Source organism: Lytechinus pictus, chromosome 7 (genome assembly GCF_037042905.1).
Source record: "Lytechinus pictus isolate F3 Inbred chromosome 7, Lp3.0, whole genome shotgun sequence".
Lineage (NCBI taxonomy): Eukaryota > Metazoa > Echinodermata > Echinoidea > Temnopleuroida > Toxopneustidae > Lytechinus > Lytechinus pictus.
In genome coordinates this window covers 16,542,816-16,565,552 of record NC_087251.1, presented here as the reverse complement: position 1 = coordinate 16,565,552, position 22,737 = coordinate 16,542,816, and the positions used below count along the sequence as shown (strand labels likewise).

Here is a 22,737-nt window from a genome sequence, read left to right as displayed (position 1 = left end):
GCACTTGACAGGAGAATGAACTTCTATTTCTTGTGTGGAGAAATCTTTGAAAACTGAGACTGTCCTTACTTAAACTGGGACAATCCCAATTTTCTGACCATGGGGTTCTACTGGGGGGGGGGGGCATGATCTAACATTAACTTGTTATGGTAGTAGCTCGTATAATTACCGAACACCTTTCATAAATTCAAATCATATCAAACACAATATTGTCTCAAACTTCCACCATAATTAAATTTTATATACAATACCTACAAATTATAAAGATGTAAAAAGTTTGCCGAAATAATTTTTTTTTTTTAAACCAGATTTAGAGCTAACGTTTTATCGGCTTCCAATTGCACCCCTCTTTGCATGTGAAATATTTTTTTTGAAAATGGTATTGTTTTACCGAAAGTGTGTTGCCTGTGAGAAAAGTTTACCATGTTATATTATTTTCAGAATAGTTAAAGACTTTGGATATCTGCTTTTGACAATTTTTCATCATCTTTCTATTAAAGTTCCCTCTGAAAGGATGTTGCAAAGTTTTGAAACATTTGCGGTAGTACAAGGCCTGTCAGTACAATCACTCACTATACATAATGAGTCTGAGAAAAATATCTCGGCTGAGTTTTATAAATTTGAACGGTGGATTATGGAGCAATATAAATGCACAGTTTTAAATTTATCATGATATTGACTTCTTTTCTTTATATGATTAACCTGTAGAACTGGTGTCTGGTGGTGGATGTCAATCATAGTGCGAGATGGAACTATTGAAAACAATATTTCTCTATCAAATAAGAGTCAACAGGACTGGATCAGTGTGGATCTCCATCAACAAAGCCCTTCATACATCATCAGCTGCTGCCATTTCCAATTCGCACACCTCATCATCACATTGTAGGCTTTTGTTGCATAGCAGAAGAAAACAATCTCAAAATTTGGCTGCATGCAGATCCAAAGCCAACCAATTCATTGGTTGTTCTTGGAGGAAAAACACAAGACACTTGATTTCTCTTAATAAACTAAGGACTTCTATTTATAATACCACATTATCCTCACACTTTTCATCAGAATCATTCTCGGAGATACCTTGTGCCATCAAAAAAACTACTATAAAGAAGACTTTGCCCAGTGGATACCATTGGATTGATGAGTATGCTTGGATGCAGGAAGATTCGTCAGAGGTATAAAATTATTTCGTTATTTGATTTGTTGCCCTACATCAATTTGTGAAAGAAGAACTATGGATGATATTCAGCATTAAATATTGATGATTAGAGGTCTAACTCTAGGATTTAGAGAAAAAATGAAAAATTGAATCAGATTGACCTACAGTTTCGTAATTTTAGAGTTTTAATTCTGGATGTCATCTGTCTGTTTTCTTGCAGGAATTTGTGCAATATATAAAAGCAGAAAATGAGTAAGTACTTTTTGATTGGATTTTCATGATAAATTGTATTTGTCTGTAAGAGGGGAGAGGGGGAGGAGAGAATACGGGAGAGAAAGAATGAGTTAGTGAGATGAAGAGAGAGAGAGGGGGCATGAAAGAAAAAGTTCTTGTATATGAATATTGAATATATGCATGGCACTAAAGTTAATATATTCAACATCATATACAATAAAATCACTTCTGTATTTATGAATATTGATCTGTAATTCATTGAAAAACATAATCGGCCTCATTTCTGATATTTTCTGTCTTTCGTTTCTCCCTAGATTTTCGGAACAGTACTTCAATGCCTCAAAACCTATGCAAGAAAAGCTGAGAGCAGAGATGAATAAATATGAAGAAAGTGAATATATTTCTGAAACTAATGATAAGGTAAACAGATTTAGCATGAGTTGAACATTTGAATGTTTAATTATATACAGGTAAATGTGATTAAGTTTTTGGATAATGGGTCACACTAGTGCTGATTCTATTTTTAAGAAAATGAAAGATATGCTAGTGGGAAAATGGAAAAAGAGAAATAGAAATAAATGTATTCAGGTAAAAAAGAAAGATGAGGAATCTAGAAAAAAAAGGAAGAAGAGGGAGGAAATGGAGAAAGAGAGGAGGGGCAGATGTAGAGTTAACACACTAATGGCCTCTATGCAAGTCTTTTCAATTATTATTTGTGACATTTATTCTTAGAATAGTTCTTTCAGTTATTGGTGGCAGCGGTGGGATCGATGTATGAGAAATGCAGTGATAATTCAATCTTTGTTCATTGATCTATGAATTCTGCTTTTGATTGTTAATAAAAGTAAACTTAAATTTGTATACAAATTGTGGTGTATTTTCTATAGCATAGATGATCTATGCACTGCTCTTCCTGTAATTAATTGGCTAAATGGAATGAAATTAATGGGGAAATGTGAGATGAGAAAGGGAGGGGGTTTTTACAGACTCTTCTTGACTGACTACTATTTTATTTTTGGTCTCTCACATGTTTATCTCAAATTGCTAATACTGTAGATGAACTCTCCCTAAAAATCACAAATGAATACATAATTATTAAGGAGAAATTATAAAAGAAAACAATAGATGATCACGAAGGAATGATATAACACAAAAAATAAATTGAACAAAATAGAAAAATTGACAAGACATGAACAAATAACTTTTTAAAGTTATTTATTTCTGTACAGGTATTAGAAGACTATGCTTATTATTCTGATGTATCACAAAGCGGTTCAAGCATTTTCTGCAGGAGGAAGATCAGCACAGGTACCCGTACATTATTAGTTGTCTAAAAATATTTATTAGTCATTATAACACCTTGAAGAACAGGCAAAACATTTTTATCATGGAATATTTGTAATGCTTTTTAGCCTTCTAGACAATGATACTGCTGTAAGTAGATACATATTGCATATATCAATAGGTCCAACATTCTCAGTAGGGCCCATTTCAGTAAAAAAAAACTAACAGTCCAAATGGTCTATGGAATTGATACTGAGTGACTCAGATGATTGCTCTTGTATTAGAGCACCTTTAACTAAGTATTCCTCTCCTATCCAGTGAGGAATTTTTTTTCTTTTCATTTTATACTCTCTCCCTTATTCTTGTTAAGGAAAAGATCAGGTTGTCTTGGACTCTGATCATCTCATGGAGTTGTTTGGTTACAACCAGGTGATCATCACTGGTTTCAAGGTGTCCCCCTGCCAGCAGTTTGTAGGGGCAGTTGTAGAGGGTAGCCCTGATAGGTATGACGGTTATATTATCAAGATGGAAGCTGACGGTCAGAGTTGTTCGGTGGAATGCATCCAGGATATATCAAATATGGGTAAAGTCTTTTAATTTAATGTGATGTATTTTGACATCAAGCTTAGCGCACACTATGCGACATAATTTTTGATAAATCGCATTTTGCATCAAGTGTGAAGGTTCCAAGAAGTAAATCTATTTTCTTTGAAGTTCAGCCCAATGTTAGGAATAATAAAATCATTCTTTTACTTTTCTGCAAACCCTGTGGTCAGAGTAATGTCCAAGTTGGCTTCAAGTTGCAGCCGATGATGACGTCATTACGAGTTGAAATTGAATTTGTTTTTATTCCTACAAGGAGGCTTGAACTAGGGTGAATTTCAATTGCAGTAGTCCTTACCACTATTCTGAATTCTGATCGCTAAGATTTTATTGGTTGGAATATTCATCTTAAATGTTATTTACAATATCTTTGAAATTTGGATGACATCGAATCACATAGTGTGCACCAGGCTTTGTGCATGCTGTTTTATGAAAATACCAGTATATTTGTGCGATTTATATATATGCAGTCTTAACTGTACTCTACTAGAAAGAAAATTAATCCAAGAAGAGTATTCAATTCGATTTTTGTTTAGGTGATTTAAATCCATGTATATTTTTTTACATCTCTCATAAATTTGGTTGTCTATTGTTTACTGTTGCATCATTCAATATAAATCAAACTCTAATAGCCTCCCAATAGTAACAGTTTTCATTTTTGTCTATAATTGCTTCTTGATATCATGTTTCTCATTTCAAGCTTGATTTGGAATGAAGACAAAGTTATCAGTAATTTTGAGGGCATTAATTTACCAGTATGTTTGTTGATGTTTACACCAGAGTTGACTAAAATGAATTCTGAGTGCATTTAGATAAACTGATCTAAAACATGGCAAAAAGTGTATATTTATTTTTTTCACTTAGTAAAATAAAATATGTGTTCTTTTTTGGATATAATGTTAGAGTTTACACTAACCAAATGTGATCACAGTAAAACATACATGTATGCATCTTAACCATGATTTTAACCACCTTTGTGAATTATATCTGTCTTTTTGTCCCATACAGAGTTCCTTAATGAGGATTGGTTGGTGTACTCCAAGCCATATAATCTTCAAGCCAGGGAAGTGTGGAGGCATCAGGTCGGCAGCTCACAGCAGAGAGATGAATTAATCTTTGAGGAAATGGATGAAAGGTAATCTAGAAGCTTACCCAAGGATCATTCCAATTCATAATTTCCCTCCCTTGTACCATGTTTACAACATATGTTTTACCAATTACTTGGACCATGAGAGGATAATGTAAATGTGAATAGATATGTTGTACAGAAATGATGCAAATTAGAAGATCACTGAAACTTTTTAGCTCTTGTTCCTTTTCAGGTTTAATTTCTGGCTGTTAAGGTCAAAGTAAAATTAAATATATGAGTAGTCTGGTATGCGGTGTGTGTGTTTGTGAACACAAAGAGAAAACACACACACACCACATACTAATATCCACTAAGTAAGAAGTATTACATTGACATTTTGTATCTTTACTTTCTAGATTCTTTGTAGATCTGTCACGCACCAAGGACAGACGATATGTCATCATCAACAGCAACTCAAGAACATCCTCAGAGCTGTGGTTGATTGACCCTTGCAGAAGCTCTTCTGAAACACTACCCACTTTGTTGTGGCCAAGACAGGATGGTGTAGAATGCTACTTGGACCACTGTGGACAGACTTTCTATGCTTTGTCCAACTCTGGGATATCTCCAGAATTGAAGGTAGGTGAAGTTAAATTTTTTTTTTTTCTATTTTCAGTCTTTAGTGGTCAATTTCTAAGTCATATGACTGATTAAAATTATCTGAATTTGTGGTCTTAAAAGGGAAACATTCTTATTTGTATTGAATTCTGAATGTAATTTCTAAAAAGAAAGTTTAATTGTATTTTTATTTGTTTGGTTTTAAGGTTGGCAGATGATTGTTACAATAAAATTTGCAATAAATATCTGCTTCAAATCACACCCAATCACATTTCCATTTCCATTAATTCTAACATTTTAGCAGTCCAAATTCTATTGGTTACTAATATTATGAAATATATAATAGCATAATCCTTAAGAATAATTAAGAAAAGCCTATCATCTGATTTCAATGTTTTAACATCTAATTTAGATCACCTACATTACACCTTGACATATAATATACATGAAAGTTACAAAATGTACATTGTAAAGTTATCAAAAATTTGTTCTATCATTATTGACATACATGTATATGTTTACATTTATTATTATTTATTCATTTTTTTTGGGGGGGGGGGTATTCTGATTCCACTGTTTTAACATCTACTTCAGATAAACTGTGTATTATACCAGTGTTTAGTAGAACTAATTCATTATATTCATAAATGTTTGGTTTGTAAGTTTTAAGTTATCAAATGACATGAATAATATTGCAACTGAATGTCATTGAATGATTTGTACTTTTTTCCTACTTCACTATTTTCCTATCCACTGAAGATAAAAATTTCATCATATTTTATTGAAATATTATGAAATGGAAATTTCACAGTCAAAATTTGAAAGCTGTTGATGATATTACTTGCATTGAATTACATCACTTTAGTATTTAAGAAATATACCTTTTACTTTTTTACTGGAGAAGTATAATCAAAATATAACAGAAGTCCTCATGAAAGAACTAACGTTTTGGAAAAATTGAAATGTTAGGGATATGTAAATTGGATCAGATGGAGCTATCCCTACCCTTCATCACAATGACATCAAGTTTGGAATCCCCACTTTTAGGTAAAGTTGTTTCAGCTATTTACAACTTTTCAAAAGATTTAATATCCTATTGTTTATCCGATGTTATTCATGCTTTCACCTTTCTGCTCCTCAGACTTTCCTCTCTGTTGAATTCCCCTTTGATTTCAATTATTACCAATTCAGCTCCTAAAAGCCCGATATTCTGGTGATTTCCAAAGTAGTGAAACAATCCATTGGGAAGAGCTTTATGACCCACTCCCAGGTCATGTGATACAGGACTTGGATGTGTTTGCCTCACATTGCGTCTTGCCTTTGCTTGTCAACACCATTCCACAGCTCACCATCCTGGAGCATGGTAAAGATACAGAACCATTGCATATAGAGGTGTGTATGGGTAAATGTTCATACTCATTATGACCAATACAAGGCATTTTAGGAGATAAATAAAAGTCATATTTCGCTCGCTACTTTCAATCCGAGACCAATGAGGTAAACATTTGCCGTGTTGCCCTCCCCGGGCTTTGCCCATAGAAATCCTCTCAAAATAGAGGGCAATAATGGCTATATTTCTGCTAGTGCGCTTGCGCAGTAGGAGCCGATTTTGATCGCTAATTTCAGTATTTCGGAAATCTGGCTGGAACCAGTTTATTAACCAACGCATTGTAGATAATGCACGGCGCGGCCAGTGCATACACAAACGTAACCCAAGCGCAAGATTTCTACTCGTTGAGTGTATGTGCGCGCCATGCATGATGCACGACTGCAAGGTAACAATTACGTCACAATTGCTTATTAAGGGTTACTTCGCTAAGGTCGTGAATAACATGAAATCAGAAGTAGTGATAAGCACAAAGGCATATAAATTGTTCCAAATTGTAGCTTGAATTACACATTGTACAGCCTTAGATTGGCTCTTCTTCCGGGAAACATCAACTATGTCGCCCTTAAACGAACCATATTGCCCTTGTGTAAAGACTTGGGCCAATATGATTCTTTTGCAGGCGACATACTTGATGTTCCCCTCAAGGCCAGTCAATATATGATTATCCTATTGCCTACTGGAACTGGGTGATCCCTGTACAAAGACTATGGGAATCACAGAATTCAGTAGCCACCACCTTGGTGGTGTTTCACAAAGATTTAAGTATGACTTAAAGTCATACTGAGGCTCCACGCACACATGATACATGTATATAATACACAATCTCATTGATGCATATAAGGTATGGTATCTCTGTTTATGATCTGACCAATGTGGTGATGAATTATATACCACACACAACTGAGATTTTTGTCATTTTTAGTTGTACATAAATCTTAGTGAAACACCCCCTTATATGTTATTAGCCAGACTCGTAGGAACATGGGGCGGATCATATTTTGGTTAGATGGGTTTAAATGACACAGGTATGAATTGAAATATGGATACCCTAACAGGATTAAAAATACATTTAATCACTTGTGACAATTTAGTTGAAATATGCAGGGTTGGTTTTTAAAGATGGTTTTAGGTGTATTTGCTAAGTTGAGTCACACTTTCTTAGAATATCAAGAATTATATTGATATCCAATTTAATTCACTTGTTGTGAAGTAATATTTCACTCATAGCATGGAAAACTTTCGAACCCACTTTTACCTCAACCAATTCATGATAATGTGTATTTTCATAAACATGTCTGAGGTGTGATGAGTAGAAACAATAATTTTTTAGGTTGCTTTGTATTGTGTAAGTATATCATGAATTTTTATTCAAATTGTTGCTGGATAAAAAAAATCAATGATTCTTTTACAAAAATAAAACTTGTGATAGTGAGAGAATTGAGGGGTTGTATTTGATTCTTATTTCATGTTCATTTATGTGAAAATTTGGACTGATCAATGCTTTATCTATATATTATCCAACTAATTTACATTTTCTCATTTTTCCACTAGCTCCAACCTGAATATACCACCATTATTCCAAGCCTCAATGCAGACATTAACTCCAGATATTACCAGTTCCAACTTTCATCCCCTGTCCACTCACCAAAGAGGTTTGAATTAGATCTTCAGACTTGCAATATTGAGATGAGTGAAGATGATACAGAGAGGGTCCGTTGTGCACAAAGCAAGAAACATCCTGAGGACTTTACTTGTAAACGATTAGTGGCAAAAAGTCAGGTGAGTTTTTCATTCATTGTGCATGTCAATTGTTGAGTTCAGTACTCAAATTTTGTCAGGCAATATTGTAGTTACTTTTTTGCCCCCTTTTCTTTGTCATCCTCAGTTATTTAGATTTGAACAGTTAGATATTCAAATATGGATTGCTAAATAAGCCTGCCTATATTTTTATCTTTCTTATATTATCTGGTCTTTTTGATATTGTAATTTTATTTGTTTTACATGCTTTCCATGATTTCATCTTTTATACAAGTGTACCAGGGTCGGTTGTTTTATATATTATTTGAATTATTTATTATTTATATCATTACATTTCTATGTTAAAATTTATACATATTTAGTGGATGCACAAAACAATTGTAAGTGAATTAGCAGTGATCTGTTAGTCAACTTACTTATTTGAATAGTTTATTGTCATCCTGCATTTTTAACATGCCAACTTATAATTTGGAACTAATGCTAAATATTTTTCTAAACTTATAATACTCTATGAAATAAACTCAATGTTTATTGTGATGTTTCCACCATGCCTTTTAGTTTTGAAAAGGATCAGCTCTCTTTCCCCCCTGTACAACTTGGAACAGAATCCTATTCTTTGTCTTGTTTTTTATTTTGAATTTGCTCTCTAGTATGATTTTAACATTCAAATATCCATATCATCTGAGAAAGATCATATCGAATCGCTCAAGTCATCCTTTACATCCCATGTTTTGTGTTTTCCTTTTGCAGGATGGAACTGAAGTCCCCATCACCGTCTTCCACCTAGAGAGCCTGCCGCTTAATGGCCAACATCCGATGCTGGTCGTTGGCTATGGCGCCTATGGGAGAAATGTAGAAATTGAGTACACACCCCAGAGGATGGCATTGTTATCCAATGGATGGGTGCTAGCATTTTGTCACGTCAGGTAAGTGTTATGATGGTGATGTGATGAGGTTCGTGGGTGTGACAAGAAAAGATTACAAAGTGGTAAAAAAGCAAATGATATTGACACTGTTCCTGCATACTGTAACAGTAACCAAGTGTATAATCCTTCTCAAAGAGTTTAAATAATACAAAATATTGTGAGATTGCAACTTCAATGAATTGATATTATTGGGTGCATAATGTTATAAAAAGAGATAATGAGAAGACACATACAACAAAATAAAAATGTATGCACAAATCAAATCATTTGATTGGGATTACTGAATGTTTAGACTGCTGCTTTCATTGTGCACATTTCTTTCATACTCATTTGTGACATTCTGGACAAAAGTTATCTGTGTCATCTGATAGAGAAGACTAAGCATCTGTCAACACTAACAAATCAATTACATTTTTTAATTAAATTTTTTATGCACTGTATAAGGCTCCTATATAAATTCACAAGTATCATCCCACCGCTGCCACCAATATAAGAGAAATGACTTGAAAATATTACTGCTTATGATTACTTGCATGTTGGCAACTTTAGGTATTGCTTGCTGTCCTTCAATATCAACCCCCCCTCTCTCTATCTATTTTCATAAAATGCATGTTCATATAACCATGGATATAATCATCACAATAGTTTGAAATAAGATTTGTGACAGTCATGGGGGGTACCAAATTTAAGAGGCATTAACTTTATAAATAAAATTATAAATAGCATTTTACAGCTAACACTATCAGTTTTTGCCCTTCATAGATATTGTACATAATGACAATGTATGTTTTTATATTTACAGAGGAGGTGGAGAGCTGGGAAAAGAATGGTATTATTCAGGCAGAGTAGAACTAAAACCTTGCAGCTTTGAGGCAAGTTTATGTATGTCATTTCATTGTTTCTTTGTTTTTTCACTGTTGCATTTTAAAGTTATCTGTCTTAAAGAAAATCCATTTCAACCATACTTTCATTTTATTTGAATTTTTTATTTGATGCACAGATTGCTTTCATAGGTTGTAATTATCTTAATTGTAATGTTGCTTTTTATAATTATCATGCTTTGTAAAGTGGCATGATTCCTAGGTAATTGGTTATATACCAGCTTGGCGTTTACCAGCAAAATGCTGTCCTGTCGAGTTCCTACAGGAGTTACCAGAAACAGAACAGAAACAGATTAATCCTCAGATTTCTTATTGTGTTGTTTATTTGTATCAATTATCTAACCTGTAGAAAAGGGGGAAAAACTCACTGAGGTATATATGTATAAGCATTAAAGTTGTTAAATCCACATAATGTGGATTTTCTCTGATAACAATTACAATCTTCATGGAACGACTTCTTGTCCTTTTATTCCAGGACTTCGAGAGCTGTATAGAGTTCCTGCATTCCTCTGGCTTCTCCCAGCCAGCCCTGACGGCTGGATGGGCTGCCAGTGCAGGAGCCTTACTCCTGGGGGTACTATGTAATCAAAGGCCAGAGCTGCTGAGAGCAGCTGTCATGAGAGTAAGTAGTTCATGAAAGTAAGTAGTTTTCTGAAACGTTTGATCATATATTACGCTTTAGAATGTAAAAAGCTATTAATCATGAATTGAATGTAAAAAACATCCCTTTCGAAGCTTACACCAATCCAATAGTATCCCAAGACATGTTTGTCTGCAGATTTTGAAATCCTAAAAAAAAAAAAGTTAAAAAAAAATGCAAAATTTGAATTAGACCCAGTAATATGTTGAAAATCATTTGAAAACAACCCATTGCTTCGGTACATTCGACCAGCTCAACAGCGCTCGCTCTGGTGAATTGGGAAGTTATAGAAGTGTCAGTAAATCATAAGTCCCCAGAAAAGATTATTGCTGAAATTTTTAAAATGCATTAAAACATAAATTTTCAATACCTAAAATTTCAAAATGTTGTGTGTAAGTGGGAAACCTCTCTTGTACCCATCCTCAGGAAGTTTGGTCACTGCACTCCCTCACAAGCAGCAATTTTCTCTTTTTTCTTTATATTTCTCTTTCTCATGCCTGATTCAACGCCGACCATGTGCATAAAATAATATCTTGTCAGTGACTGTGCAAAATTCTTGTAAGAGGAAAAACAGTCCCAATTTCCTGTGAATGGTAAAAACAATTTGAGATCGAGCTACATATAGACAAGTTTCTTCACCAGAATGTGTGTCTAAAGTTTTGATTGTATGTAGTTATTTCCATACAGACAACACTATGGACATACCACGGTAATACAAAGTTTTGCAATCATATGCAAATTGGCAATGGCCAATGAGGTCATTCTTCCCCCAAAAAAAACTAAAACTAAAAAACGAAAAAAGTACTAACCAAGATTTAATCAGAATAGTTTTTACATATATTTGCAATCAATCAGAAACATTTCACTGTATCATATGGTCCTGACAGTGCTCTCCATTATCACCATATGAGCTGGTGCTAGCAACATTTATTGTAGTAGCTATGATCTTTAAAAATAAAGGTGAGAATTTCTCTGACATATCACACTATTTTCATTATGCCATTCAGATGCCTTTTGTTGATATCCTGTCATCCATGTTAGACTCTTCTTCACCTTTGACCTCTCAAGATGTAGAAGAATGGGGTGACCCAAAGGGAAGTGCAGCTGAAATGGAATGTATATCTTCCTATTGCCCTTACCATAATCTGAAATCACAGGTAAGATTGCCTTGAGGCCCTCTAGATGTCTATGTGTATCATAATTAAGATACAAGTTATTTTTAGTAGAAGTTTTTATTTCGTAAAACTTAATGTAATGATTATCAAGTACCAGCAAAAGGGGGATAACAGGTCACTGAATGAAGATCATTTAGGGTCAATAAACTGAAATCAACAACAAAATTTTTGAAGCATAAGACTTTTAATTCTCAAGATAATGTTGGAATTATAGGACTGTTATGTTACTTGGATTGTCACTTCAGATCAATTGAATTGGATGAGAAAAGAAAGTTTTCTCATTACTTTCAAAATGAAACTTGTATGAAGTGATTTATGGCATATCACAAATAATGTATAGTGGATTTCTAAGTCAAGGTCAAAGGTTATTTGAGGTCAATGAACTCGAGATCTTATTATGAAGTGAATGGGTCTTTTTTTTCTCTTTTTGAATAATTATTCATTATAGTTGAATCCATAATGCAGGCAAAACTGTCAGAGGCATTCCTCTCTCTCTCATTTCAACCTCTCTTTCCTTACTTAATTTCCCTTTCCCTTCTTTCTCCACTTTCCTTTGTCTTTTACCATGTACCTATGTCAATCTCATTTTCACCTTTTTCCTTTCAATTACAGAACTATCCATCCATTCTCATCACATCCTCTATGAGTGACCAGCGAGTACCAGCATGGATTCCTGCAAAGTATGTGGCAAGGCTGAGGGACAGAACAAGAGACCATCGTCATGGGCTCCACCTTCCTACATTCCTGTTGAGGATGTGTCCTGATGGAGGTCACTTTGGGCTTGATGAGGACGATGGTGGGGTCGACCAGGTGAGATATGTCTCCAGGAGTGGTAGAATTAGAGATATGTCGCATGAAAGTGACTAGTAGGGTAACTTTGTCATCCAGTGGCAACTACCATGGTAACAATGCTTAATAGCAAATCAAAAGTGAGGATTTGATGGATGTTACCTTTGAATGGCAAAGTTACCATTTGTTCAAGGCCCAGGTGAAATAAATTCCAAGGAAAGTATAAATAGGATATATTATGGAGATTGATTTAGCATTTCATGAAATAGTCGGTGATTTTCACCGATTATTGTTATAAGCTACTGCAAATCCTTGTATCCCATTGGCTCAGAGCAAATTAGTCGGTGATAATCACCGACTAAACCTTTCATGACACGCTCCCCAGAACATTGTCATTCTAAATTTCTTGTGAGGTTGTATATTTAATTGATCACTTTTGGCCTGGAGGAGGGGTAGATCGGTTGAGAAATGAATACAAAATGTTGCTGTATGCAGTGTGGGGATTACATAATTCAGTAGTCACTGGATCCATTACTATAGTTTAAAATTAATTTGTTCATTTAGTCTCGTAGATTGGTCTGCACGCGTGGTCATTGGAAAATGATCTCAAAGCTAATAAAGTTACTAAGTTATAAAGACTTCTATGTTATATACAAAATTTATTTACAACATAATACAGAACTCAACATTGTCAAGTACATACATATCATGACACATGAAAGGCATTTATGAATAATCATTACCTATAGCCATGTTTTCTTTCATTTCAGAATTTTCATGTGAAATCCAATGTGCACCATTTGGTCATCATTCTTTTGTTCAAGATATTCATTATCATACTGTCTTTTAATTTTAATATTCTTTTGCACTATTCACAGGCTACACTGGAATGGGCATTCTTGCACCAAGAGTTATCCTTGAATACACCGAGATGAGATTACTTGAAGAAATTATATTGGCGCAATCTCTCACCTAAACATCTGCTGCTATTAATCCATTGATGAACAGTAGCTTCCTGACCAAGTATTCAAGTGCCAGTAGGGCTGAGGAAGATTATATTTTTCAAATATCTTGACTTTGAAACTTCAATGATTTCAATACATTGTGCAGCCTCAACTTTATTATGCAAGAGATGTTTTCTTTTGGAAACAAACCACTTATTGGGTTAAGAGTGTATTCATCAGAAGCAAAAAGGCATGTTGTAATATTCAGCGATATATCAGCGATATTTTTTTTACCCAGTACCACTTATCACCTTGAACTTCTTCTTAAAGATGTTTATCTGAGAATTAAAGTAACCATTAAACTTCTAAAAGAATTATATTGGTAACATTTTGAGGCAGATGTTTTTCAAAAGGCTTTTGGGTGAATAACAGAAACTGATAATGACTACTTTGTGGAAGAAATCATCCCTTCTCCAATGCCATGATTTAATTCAACAATTGTTCAAGTAACCTAAATTCTGCAATACACAAATCGGTCTGAGAGCTGGAAATACTTGGACTTTTCAAAATTTGACTGCAGAATTGTAAATGACGTCTGCCTGAGAGACTATTGTGATTCCTCAAGATTTCCAATTAACCCTTAACGTGCCATGAACACATATCTGTGCATCCACTGGAGTGCCACGAACACATTTTCGTGCAATGGTCATACAGCTATTGTTATGCCTATTGCATTTTGAAGAGTGCATTGCATGCATGAGTGATTCCATTGTTCAGTTCAGCTTATGATCAAGAGGTTTAACATTATTGTCTCATGAGTGATTATCTTTTTTTATAAATAAAACATTTAAATATAGACTGAAAAAAAAGTGGCACTCGCTGATTGCAGTGAATGGCACATTGAGAGTTAATATATAGCATGCAAGTTAAACATTGTAACTTGAGTTTCATTGTCTGGATATACTCTCCAGTTACCTTGCCAAATAGATGTAGCCTGTGAGCTATTCATTAAAGATAACATTTTCCATGATGTTGTGATGGAAATAATTTATTCTAACATGAAAATACCTTTGAAATACAATTGGGGGAGGAAGATTCAGATAAAGACCCATTTGTGCATGTTTAGTCCTGGGCCTCATAATACAAAGCAATGTGCTTCATCATAAGGTTAACTTTTATGATCGATTACATTGATCATTATGTGCCATCAAGTGTACAAATCAACTGTATGATCAATCACTTAGTTTTGTGTTATGGCCCCCTGATTTTCTTTCGGTATCTCTATAGCATGAGAGGTGTCAACCACTTTGCCTCATGCAGCCTTTCACGATGGCTTTCCAAAATTCCATGTGACATTTATTCATTTCTGCAAAAAAAATCTATAAAGAGCTATTTGGTTTGATTCCCACTAAAAGATGTGATTGTACATGACTCAAAAATTCTTTCAGGTGCCTTTTCATCTGAAACTACTGTCTTCTCTCCCATTTATATTTCTTTTGAAAGTTCCCTATTGTAAGCATTATACCAGTGATCATAGAAATCAAAGAAAGTTCAAATTCTACCAAGATGTATGACTATTAAATTATAAGTGAATGATATCCATAAAGTTGACTCATGTTGTGTCTTCTGTCCATAAATATGTTCAGGTTGAAATGCATTATGGGACGTTAGCTCACAAGACCTGCAGAAGAGGGGAAGAAGTCAAAACAAACACAACACAGTAATATACGTTCTAAATCTGCTGATACACAGTGAGAAAAAGATAATAGTAAACAGGGGTAGTAGTAATAGTAGAAATAGTAGTAATAGTAGAAATAGTAGTATTAGAGGTAGTAGTAGTAGTAGTAGTAATAGTAGAAGTGGTAGTGGTTGTAGTAGTAGTAGTAGTAGTAGAAGCAGAAGGAGTAGGAGTAGTAGTAGTAGTAATAGTAGTAGTATTAGTAGTAGCATTAGTAGTAACAATAGTAGTATAGTAGTAGTAGTAGTGGCAGTAGTAGCAGTAGTAGCAGTTAGAGTAGTACATACATTATGCATTAGGGCCTTAAAAACAAGAGGAAACTGTGGGGCAGCTAATTTAAACATCAGCTAATTTCATAATCATGTACATTCATCGAGTTAATTCTTTTATCACTTGAAACTGAAAACAAACTGGGCCTGATGGCGTTGCTCTGATTGGGACTCAGCGCACCAATAAAAATTGATGCAAAATCTAACTGGTTTAGATCTAATTATTTCACTATTACTATAAAACTTTCCACATGATATTAAATTTTAAAATATGATATTAAAATAGGACAGAGGATTTCTCAATTTTCTAGCTTGTATTCATTATTACAATATTGTCCTGTTTGGTACCGGCAAACATATTTCTTTTACAGTTTTGCCTGAGGCGGTGCTAATAAGCTATAGTGGTCTGTCAGCACTATTTTGGGGGGGAAGGGGGGTCAAAATTTGAATGAAAAAATGAAGACCTCCAAGTTTTACGGTTGGTTGGGGTTTTTTTTGTCAAAAAAGAGATTGGTTAATGTAATACAAGAATATACATTTATCATATTTCAACTATAACTAATGAGATTTAAAAGGGGTGAGGAAATCCACTTGGCTTGTAATATTCCAGTCTTTATTAGTTCACTTGTAACTTTATGAGCAGCTCAATGAAACACATTAGTATGACTTCAGTTACACAAAAAAATATATTAGTAATAAATAGAAGATTATACAAAGAGCAATAACTTTTATATTAAATATAACTAAATAGGATCAGCTCACCTAAATAATCATCCATGAGTGTTCCAATAGCAAACTGCGAAAAGGTTGGGTAAAGAAAAGACATTGAATTAGATAACACACACAAATACATGTAGGTAAACAAGTACATTGGGCACTTTCCTCCAATGGAATGCTGAAAAGCTCAAATCACTGAAATTGTTCTGTCATATTCTCCTGGAAAATATAGTCCTCACCAAATGGGGCTGAATTTTAAATACCTTCATATGATACAATATAATAACTGAACAAGTTTAAGGCTAGGGCTAATGGATACAATTCACCCAGATAATTCAATTCTTACACATTATGTATAAGATTCGTGCACTCAAGGCTCTGATCACTAAAACTTCTTTCTTTCACCTTCATCCCAGCCCATCTCAATATATACACATCAGTGATTTCAAGTCAGGTGTTAACCTTTTAGTGTTGATGTTGGGTGACTTTTCACACTAGCTCAGCACAGCACCAAACATAAAGTGTATGCTCCTTGGATGTATCTCACTAAGATATTGATTTGGGTCATTTCTGTAAACTCACAGGAGATGTTGAAGCAAGGGATGGCAAATTAAATTGTGCATTTAACATCAACACCATTACCATTTACCAGACATTGAAATCACAACATGAATAAACATATACATTTTCTTTAACTTACAATGTCTGATGCATCAACCCTGGTTCCAACTATCTTTAACCTGATCTCATCATCTTGCTGTATTACTATATCCTGCAAATATTAAGATGTAGACAGATACCGTATGTACTGAATGAAAAATAATACTGCTAATATATGTAGATCAATCTCTAAGGTGCAGTTCTTATGCATATTATTATCCTGGTTGTAGCTGAAATATTACATGAGAGTTAATGCATTCAAGTTTTCAAAATCTATTCACCTCAACTACGTCGAGTGCACATTTTTGATGAAGTTCTTGCTGAAGGAAATTACCATGGAAGAGTTTTAAACATACAACCAATCTTTTAAAAGGCAAAAGTCTGAACCACTAAGCCATGATGTTTCCATATAATGCATATAAATACAAAGTTGCACATGAAACATGAATTATAATCTGTTACATTACGTGCAAATATTCATAGCAGTTCATAGGAATATTACATGCTATATTATGAATTTTGGAGTATATTTGCCTCTATTTAACGTATGGTATTTAAACCATCTAGTCTTTCTTTTTAACATATGGTATTTTGAATAGTCCATTGGTTAGACTTAAACAACCTTTGGTAATTTCATCCTACATTGCACAATTGATAGCAAACTGATATGAAAAATATAGGTAATTAAACTGGACATGGAAATTACATTCACAATGTGAATAGAATCACACAATTTTAGCACATACAAATCCACTGCCTGCTCCATGAAACCTTCCAAGTCAATGGATATCCCAAAGAAATGTGCATTAATTCATTATCACATGTAGATGGCTTGCCCAAGAAACTGGCCTCTGGATCTGTAACACAAAGCGTAACAATTGATCACAAGTCTAAATTTTATGATTGATTGACAACTATGAACAATCAATCACATAAATCAAATGTACGATCAATCACTAAGCTTAGTGTTATGGGTCCCAAGATGACATGAAAAAGAACCTTACCTCATCTTTCGTCTTGTAACATGGTGGATTTGAGTTGGGGTCGAATTCCATATCAGCTGGAATGGACTGAAAATATAACAAGTAATGATCATCGTTTAAAAGCAAACTTGAGTTGGCTGTTATATACTTCATAATTTTGCATTCAAATTCACCTGAAGTTGAGTCTTCTTAACCCTCAATCTCCCGGGGTATTTTGATTCTTGTCATTCCCGGGGGGGCCATTATGGCCCCCCCTTAAGATCTCGGCCGCTGATCGCTCGAGCGACGCAAAAATTTGCACGCTGGTTGTGTGCGATGTAATCTACAAGGCTGTATGGTAAAATTTTCCAAAATAATGAGATTTTATTTTATATGAATTAATTATGCTAATTTATGCATAAATCATACTTTTTGCTCTAATTCACTAAATAAAGCTCCTAGAATGCTAATTTTTGGTTAAAATATTCTTTGTAGCATTCTTAACAATCGCAATTAAAAAAAACTTCAGTTTGGAAATCAATTTCTTATGTATTTTATTGTTTTATGAATTTCTTATGTATTTCCTTGTTTTTTTTACTTTTTGTTTTTTTATTGTTTTTTCAATGGAAATCGTTCCAGACTTAATTCTGATCATAAGCAAGGCAAAATTAATTAAATTCAATCAGTAAAAGTAGAAATAATGATACATTTATGAATTTTGGCTAAATACACAATTTGCATTGGATTTGTACATGAAATCATGTTTGTGAGCAATTTTGGGTCTGACATGCACTTACATAATGTTGCGTAATGTCGTAACCGCGTATCCGGTCGTCACAAATTTGGTCTCAAAATTTGCGCGAGACTTGAAAGTAAAAAGTCAGTGAGCGGTGAGGTCAAAAAATTTGCGCAGCGGATATATCGCGAAAATTGTCGAGGGGGGGGCCATTATGGCCCCGGGAGAATTAGGGTTAACAGATGACATAGCTTTGCCTCACACCAATTTCAATGTACATTGAAACTTAGCTTTGTATGTTCCAAATTTTGTAGGGAAATTAAGCAACAAAATAATATTTGCAAATCATGAACAGAACAACAGATAATATGATTTCGTATGATTTTCTTACATGAACAAGTGGAATGCCTCTGGCGGTCTCACCTGCATCACGCGATTCAATATAGCAGCAGTACTGACTTTGAAAACTACTATAAAATAATTATTCACAAAAACACCATTCATATAATGATACAATACTACGTTCATTGATATTTGACCTTGATCATGTGACCTAAAACTTGTCAGTGATACTTGATTACCCCTATATCCACATTTTATACACTATATCTATAGACTTTGAAAGTTATGACAGCAATCTAATAATCACCTCTAAAATGGCCAAAGTTCAATGACCTAAAATGACCTTTGACTTTCGTCATGTGACCTGAAACTCAAACAAGATGTTCAGTGATACTTGGTTACTCTTATGTCCACGTTTTATGAACTAGACAAATACAATTACACCAATATGATGGTAATTCAAAAAAAAAAACCAACATGGCCAAAGTTCATTGACCTTGGTCATGTGACCTGAAACTCGGACGGGATGTTCAAAGATACTTGATTACTCTATGTCCAAGTTTCATGAATCAGATCCATAAACTTTCAAAGTTATGATGGTAATTCAACAGATACCCCCATTATGGCCAAAGTTTATTGACCTTTGACGTTGGTCATGTGACCTGAAATTCGCACAGGATGTTCAGTAATACTTGATTACTCTTATGTCCAAGTTTTATGAACTAGACCAATAAACTTTCAAAGTTATGATGGTAATTCAACAGATACCCCCAATTTGGCCAAAGTTCATTGACCCTAAATGACCTTTGACTTTGGTCATGTGACGTGAAACTCAAGCAGGATGTTCAGTAATACTTGATTAACCTTATGTCTAAGTTTCATGAACTAGGTCCATATCTTTTCTAAGTTATGATGACATTTCAAAAACTTAACCTTAGGTTAAGATTTTGATGTTGATTCCCCCAACATGGTCTAAGTTCATTGACCCTAAATGACCTTTGACCTTGGTCATGTGACCTGAAACTACGGCAGGATGTTCAGTAATACTTGATTAACCTTATGGCCAAGTTTCATGAACTAGGTCCATACACTTTCTAAGTTATGCTGTCATTTAAAAAACTTCGGTTAAGATTTGGTGTTGACGCCGCAGCCGCCGTCGGAAAAGCAGCGCCTATAGTCTCACTCTGCTTCGCAGGTGAGACAAAAATAAGTACTCACATGTCTTGAGATGAAACATGACAAAGGTCCAATTTCTGTGAAAAGGCCAACCTAGGAAAAATTAAGATATACATGTATTAAAGGAAAATTCAAAGTAAAATTTATTTCTATACTTCTATCTTTAGTCAGGTTAAACAAACAAGCACATGGAAAAAAAACAAGCACATGGAAGAATGGGGTTTAAATCAGCAAGACTTGAGAAAATGTAAAAACTTGATTCATATCACTAATATTATAGCAGTACCAGAATTTACATGTATCTATAAATTCTACCACTTCAATGAAATGACTTTACTAGTATCACAAATACATACCCATATTGCAAGTACATGAATTCATAAGTAATCAGATATGGTAGTAAAGTTATTACAGGAAACGGCAATGTGGACAAATATTACCTTCATATCATTAGCTTTCACCCACAAGTTAAAATTTAAACTATATCACCCAGTTGAGACTGATTATCAGTTGTTTCCAAGGTGACCAACTTACATCATCACCAACATCACAAATCACCAACACTGGTTGTTGGTCATGGTCACTTGATATGTGACCTATCATCTTAACCTTGGTCAGTAGTAACCTCATTGTCCAAAATCAAATTCTCACCTTGTTGACCTGTGTGACTACAGCATCTACTACCTCTCCTTTGAATGGTCTGAATACTATTGCCTTGTATTTGACTGGGTAGAGAACAAAGCCCCTGCTTGGTTGTATCATCCCAGCACCAATGTTATCAATGGTCGTAACAGCAATGACGAAGCCATACCTAGATACATTAGAATAGAATGTCATCAGTAAGGTACATTCCTACAAAAACATACAAGTCCATAAATTAAGATTCAGAAACCATCTCAAATACTAGACATTTCAACAATGTTATCAATGGTCCTAAACAGCAATTATGAAGCCATACCTACATTAGAATAGAATATCATGCAACAGTGTGCTACATTCCTTCAAAAACATTGTTCATAACAGATATTTCTACTCATAGTCTGAGATCCTCTTCAATACTAAACGTTTATATATTCAGACAAGTGAAACTCTGCCTCAATAGGTTCTATTTTGGTGAGCTTTTAATTATTTTTTTAAATCTTTTGGTTTAGATCAACCATCAGAATGTATAAACCTATCCAAATTCACAAAACATACAAAAGCTTCCAATAACAAAATATTTCATGTGATTCAAACATGTAGGAAACATGATTAAATTCTGACAGGCTCTAGCCGAATATGTTTTTGACTGTTGTGTGATAATATAAGTCCTGATAATATAAGTCCCTAATAACCCAATAATCCGTGCACAAGGAACTACATACATAGGATTTGTATCGTGCACGTATCCACCTTCCTAGGTGCTCAAGGCGCTCCTATATTACGCTAGTCTACAGATTCCGGTGCACACAGCTTTTTGAAGAATTACTTCCTGCCGATACCCATTTACCTCACCTGGTTTGAGTGCTGCACAATGTGTAAATATTTGCATTCATACAATTGATTCCTATATTCCATCAAACTTTACAACCATATATAACTGATTGATAAAAGAAAAATATGTCATTGTCAATAAACGAATGATTCCCTAATAAAGTTATAAACTGATTTACTTTTCATCATACTTTTAAAGGGGGATCATTGCTGACACAAGTGCTATCCTGAAAGTGGCTTAGGCTTATTCATAAATTTCAAAATAGGAGGGTGTACTCACTTCCCAGTACAGGTCCCTTCTACTTCAGTGAACAACTTCTGTTTGACAGTGTTGAGTAGGCTCGGTCCAAAGTATCTTGGATGAAGGAGAATTTCATGTTCAAGTGATACCTGGAGAAAAAAAACAGAATCTTTCATGCTTTTAATTTGATAACAATTATGCCATTTTCAAAATGGGATGATCATGAGAAATTTTTAACTTTATTTTGATACCAAGTATTGATAATTTGATTTAGCAGCTTGAGACATATCGATTGCTGAGTGGAGGCATCTCAAAGCATTATCTTTCAGCTAAGATTCATGATATTTATTGGCCGATACAACTACAAGTATTTTTTAAATTCTAATTTTGCACTGCTCATGATATTGTCGCCCTCTATACGCTTCTTGTAGCTAGGCTACGATAACTAAGACGGCAAGATGGCGACAATAACAGTCTGTGAGTAAACGCTCCTCTACTTTTAATTCATTCATTATGTGTAATATTAGTTAAAAATATAACTATTTTGGGCCAACAGGATTAAAATTATATTGGAGCCCATGCAGTATACAGCACACACTTTAAAAAATCATTAAGATATCACTTTGTGCCCCAAAATACTAATTTTTGTACAGTTGCAATATATTTTTCATTAGTAACTTGGGAATAATTTTTGTATTCACCAGAGCGCTCAAAAACTTGAATTTTGGGCATATTTTTGTGTATAACATGCCCTTCTATTAGTGGAAAGTAATATGGCAAGAAAATTTTCATTTTTAATCTCTATTTTTAATTAAGAAAAAATATTCAAAGAATCAAATTTACTTAAGAGCCAAGTTATATGATGAATAGCTGTAATGGAAACTGATACTGATAGTGTAAAAAAAATCAAGCATTTGTCCCAAAGAAAAAGAGAAAATAAGCCAAACATTGCCAACCTT

At 34.2% G+C, this 22,737-nt stretch overlaps 2 protein-coding genes across 5 annotated transcripts in view; one reads left to right on the top strand and one right to left on the bottom strand.

The window, feature by feature from the left end:
- Nucleotides 1-15,147, top strand: part of LOC129264871 (prolyl endopeptidase-like) — a 16,079-nt gene extending 932 nt beyond the window's left edge. For 3 of the 4 annotated variants that reach the window (XM_064102077.1, XM_064102078.1, XM_064102075.1), the window contains exons 2-16: nucleotides 709-1,169; nucleotides 1,374-1,405; nucleotides 1,702-1,807; nucleotides 2,617-2,695; nucleotides 3,042-3,254; nucleotides 4,283-4,409; nucleotides 4,760-4,982; nucleotides 6,153-6,353; nucleotides 7,903-8,130; nucleotides 8,860-9,035; nucleotides 9,838-9,907; nucleotides 10,392-10,538; nucleotides 11,564-11,713; nucleotides 12,344-12,541; nucleotides 13,399-15,070. In XM_064102077.1, coding sequence (XP_063958147.1) covers nucleotides 747-1,169; nucleotides 1,374-1,405; nucleotides 1,702-1,807; nucleotides 2,617-2,695; nucleotides 3,042-3,254; nucleotides 4,283-4,409; nucleotides 4,760-4,982; nucleotides 6,153-6,353; nucleotides 7,903-8,130; nucleotides 8,860-9,035; nucleotides 9,838-9,907; nucleotides 10,392-10,538; nucleotides 11,564-11,713; nucleotides 12,344-12,541; nucleotides 13,399-13,455 — 2,430 coding nt within the window. In that variant the 5' untranslated portion in view covers nucleotides 709-746 and the 3' untranslated portion in view covers nucleotides 13,456-15,070. Of the gene's footprint in view, nucleotides 1-708; nucleotides 1,170-1,373; nucleotides 1,406-1,701; nucleotides 1,808-2,616; nucleotides 2,696-3,041; nucleotides 3,255-4,282; nucleotides 4,410-4,759; nucleotides 4,983-6,152; nucleotides 6,354-7,902; nucleotides 8,131-8,859; nucleotides 9,036-9,837; nucleotides 9,908-10,391; nucleotides 10,539-11,563; nucleotides 11,714-12,343; nucleotides 12,542-13,398 lie in introns of all 4 variants that reach the window. The other variant, XM_064102076.1, reaches the window with a different exon arrangement.
- On the bottom strand, nucleotides 13,024-22,737 carry LOC129264869 (DNA-directed RNA polymerase II subunit RPB7). The gene is made up of 7 exons (XM_054902826.2): nucleotides 21,818-22,737; nucleotides 20,716-20,875; nucleotides 20,107-20,157; nucleotides 17,853-17,918; nucleotides 16,889-16,960; nucleotides 16,234-16,267; nucleotides 13,024-15,145 (listed from the first exon to the last, which is right to left on the bottom strand). The coding sequence occupies exons 1-7, from the start codon at nucleotides 21,952-21,954 to the stop codon at nucleotides 15,132-15,134; spliced, it is 534 nt and encodes a 177-aa protein (XP_054758801.2). The 5' UTR covers nucleotides 21,955-22,737; the 3' UTR covers nucleotides 13,024-15,131.